Source organism: Nanorana parkeri, unplaced genomic scaffold (assembly GCF_000935625.1).
Source record: "Nanorana parkeri isolate BGI_ZX_2015 unplaced genomic scaffold, ASM93562v1 scaffold44, whole genome shotgun sequence".
In the NCBI taxonomy this organism is placed as follows: domain Eukaryota; kingdom Metazoa; phylum Chordata; class Amphibia; order Anura; family Dicroglossidae; genus Nanorana; species Nanorana parkeri.
This window is the reverse complement of record NW_017306312.1, coordinates 1,515,962-1,519,236: the sequence shown is the minus strand read 5'-3', so window position 1 is coordinate 1,519,236 and position 3,275 is coordinate 1,515,962. Positions and strand designations below refer to the sequence as shown.

General features: G+C 44.2%; 1 protein-coding gene across 1 annotated transcript in view; it reads right to left on the bottom strand.

Moving 5' to 3' along the window:
* Nucleotides 1-3,275, bottom strand: part of LOC108800300 (dynein heavy chain 11, axonemal-like) — a 321,998-nt gene that overhangs the window by 193,554 nt on the left and 125,169 nt on the right. Inside the window, exons 37-38 of the mRNA XM_018572279.1 lie at nucleotides 1,496-1,612; nucleotides 1,042-1,180 (exon numbers count right to left, since the gene is read on the bottom strand). Coding sequence (XP_018427781.1) covers nucleotides 1,042-1,180; nucleotides 1,496-1,612 — 256 coding nt within the window. The remainder of the gene's footprint in view (nucleotides 1-1,041; nucleotides 1,181-1,495; nucleotides 1,613-3,275) is intronic.

The following is a 3,275-nucleotide window of genomic DNA, read 5'->3' as shown; positions in this document are numbered from 1 at the left end:
TGGCCGGCCGCTCGGCCAGCTTCGGCTTTCAGCACGGCTCAGCCGAGCCGATGCACATGCGTTCGGCTCAGCTGAGCCGCTCGGCCATGATCGGGAGCTGTACGGGCTATTGTGAATAGCCCGTACAGCAGGCTCTCGGTTCGAATTAACCGAAGGATTCCCGTAACCGAAGCTAGCCGAAGGATCTGCCAAAGCTACGGCTAGATCCTTCGGCAGCTTCGTGAATAGACCCATAGTGTTTATTACAAAATGGCACTCTAAAGCTGGCCATACACATTGGGGTGAATTTTTCAAAACTGGAGCAGACAAAATCTGCAGCAGATTTGCACTGCAGCCAATCAGCTTCTCTGTCTCATTTTCAAATTTTACCTGAGCAAACTGAAGAGAGATGCCGATTGGTTGCCATTGGTAACTGCTCCAGATTCTCTCTGCTCCAGTTTTGATAAATCCCCCCCATTGAGTTTTTTTGTCATTCAGCTTGCATGCTGGATAAGGAGAAACTGCTCAATTTCCCCACCAATGCTAAACAGCGTAGATAGGGAAACCTCGCCTGCCGGCTCTTGTATTCAAGCGTGCGTGGGAGTGTTGCACCTTGAATACCAGAATGGTGACTGCAGCTGACTTGCTGCAGTCATTGTTTGGGCAACAATTTTTTGCCCAACTCCGTTGATTTTTTTAATCAAAGTTTATTGAGCTGGGTGGTGCTGACGGGGCCTCCCATGGCTCAAATTTCATTCAATTTACAGGAATTGGCCAAAATCTGAGTCCTCTTAAGTAAAATGTGGCCATCTTAAGTACCTCAATAGCGCTACCTCTGTATTATAAAGACAAGACTATCCTCCAAAATGATTTCAGATGATAAAAGCTCCCACCATAGATATTATATATGTGGAAGATTAACAAATGTTTCATCACTTCATGGAAAGTGCATATGTTCTAAACATGCAAGATTGTTTCCAATGAAATGCTTATAACTTGGAATATACATTTTGTGGTCAGTTAATACCCATGTTCATCCAATTATCAGATGTCCCAGATTACCTGTTTGGATAGGAGCTGTTGGCACAAAGTATACAGACTGATGAATTTTCTTGACAACATTCGCGCATCAACAAAGCCTTCTGCCACCAACATTATTTCACATATCAGTTCAAAATCTGGAATCACCATTGCACATGGCCTACAAAAAAGCAACCAAAGGTCAGACAAGTACTAGGTACACCCTGTAGAGTGCAACTTTAAGTCCATTTAGGGACTTTGTATATCTTATATAATAGATTCTTCCTATGGAGTCCTCCAACAAGAAGAGAAGGGAAAACATTTATTGGCCATAGCCATGTAGGCAGACCTGAAAACTCAGGTGATCAGACAAGATCTCTGACTTGTCCAGTTGATTGTATACCGTGCAGAAGGGTCAGCTGGGCTGTCTGTATGTACAATGGACATGAGATGGTTTTTTAACACCCAGATGTTGCACTGATTACATTGCACGTACCGGAAGAGGGCCTTGACGTTTTCCGGAAGCTCAGCTCTCCCAGCATATCCTGGGTTTAGAGTGATGAAAATGCCAACTGTGCTTTTAAGCTCAACTGTTTCTCCAATAAAATGAAATCTAAGAAACATAAATAAGAAAAAAAGGTTTTAGACTTTCCAAACTTAAGGTGCCCATACACTGCACGATTATCGTACGATAATCGTATGCGATCGGTTTTTCGTACGATAATCGAGCAGTGTGAACGGAGACGTGCGACCGTTTCTACTGTACGGTCGCACGTCTTCTGTCGAACCAGCATGTTCGAAAACCAGCCGGGAATCGTACGATTCTCGGCTGGTTAGAACGGTGCTCGGAAGACAAATGCTGAACGGGCCGGTGTGCGCACGCGCACACTGCCCGTTCAGCATTGCGGTCATCGGAAGCCCGCCCCTCAGGGGGGCGGGCTTGCGATGATCGAGAGTGCGATCTGCCTGTCCAAGATAGGCAGATCGTACGTTTTTTTAATCCCTTTACAACCATCGAAAGACTAAGGTCTTGCGATGGTTGTACAGTGTATGGCCACCTTAAGGGTGACATGTAAATCGTGAACAAATATCCCAAACGGTAGTAAACTTTTTTACCTACTTTAAAACTGTCAGCTTGTGTTCTTGTGTTTTAACTTAGTTAACCACTTGAAGACCAGGTGTTTAGACCCCCTTCCTGGCCAGGCCATTTTTCAATATTCAGCGCTGCAGTACTTTGACTGACATGTATTCCGTCATGCAACGCTGTACTGAAATGAATTTTATACCATTTTTGGGGGCAGATAGAGCTTTCTTTTGGTCATATTTAATCATCACTGCGAGTTTTATTTTTTCGTTACATTTAGGTAAAATTACTGAAAATTTTGAAAAAAATAAGTTTTTTTACATTATGTTAGGAAACAATTATTATTACCCAATTATTTTGGTAAAATATAAAAGATGAGGTCACGTCGGGCAAATAGACACCAAACATGTTGGCTAGCTTCGTAAGCACCCGAAGGGGTGCTTACGGGCTATTCAGCCTGGCCGACAGCCTGCTTCTGACAGCTGGGCGGAGCCAGCCGTGATCTTACGGCCGGCTCTGGCCACTTGCAGAGAGATCAGCGTCCCTGGTTACCTGCTAACCAGGGACACTGATCTCCAAACAGCTAACTCTCCCTGGCGCTCCGGGAGTCTCCCGCTCCTGGCCGCCAAGGAGAGAAACACTGCTGTTTCTTTTTTTTTCTTTATTCTGACACGGAGCGATGTCAGAATAGAAAAATAAAATTTCCCATTGGAATTCATTGCTACATTCCTATTGGCTATTTCAATTTGCAATAGCAAATAGTAAACTAGCATTGTACCCGCCCTCTGCTGCAGTTCTCCATCAGGTCCATCAGCAGAGGGCGGGTACAATACTAGTTTACTATTGGCTATTGCAAATTAAAATAGCCAATAGTAATGTAGCAATGTATTTCAATGGCAATTTTTTTTTATTCTTCTCTATTCTGACATCGTTCCGTGTCAGAATAAAGAAAAAGAAAGACACAGCAGTGTTTCTCTCCTGGGCGGGAGAGTTTGTTTTTTTTAGGTTTTTTTTTGACGGCAGCAGAGCCGCCGGACAATAGGAAACTATTGGGCGGAGCTAGCTGTCAATCATTTTCTATTTACTTTTTTAACTCTTTTTCTGTTCTGCTCGGTCCCTCTGAGGGGCCGAGCAGAACAGCTGAGCCGAATGCCGCTCAGCGGCATTCAGCTATTCACTCACTGCTGTTCGG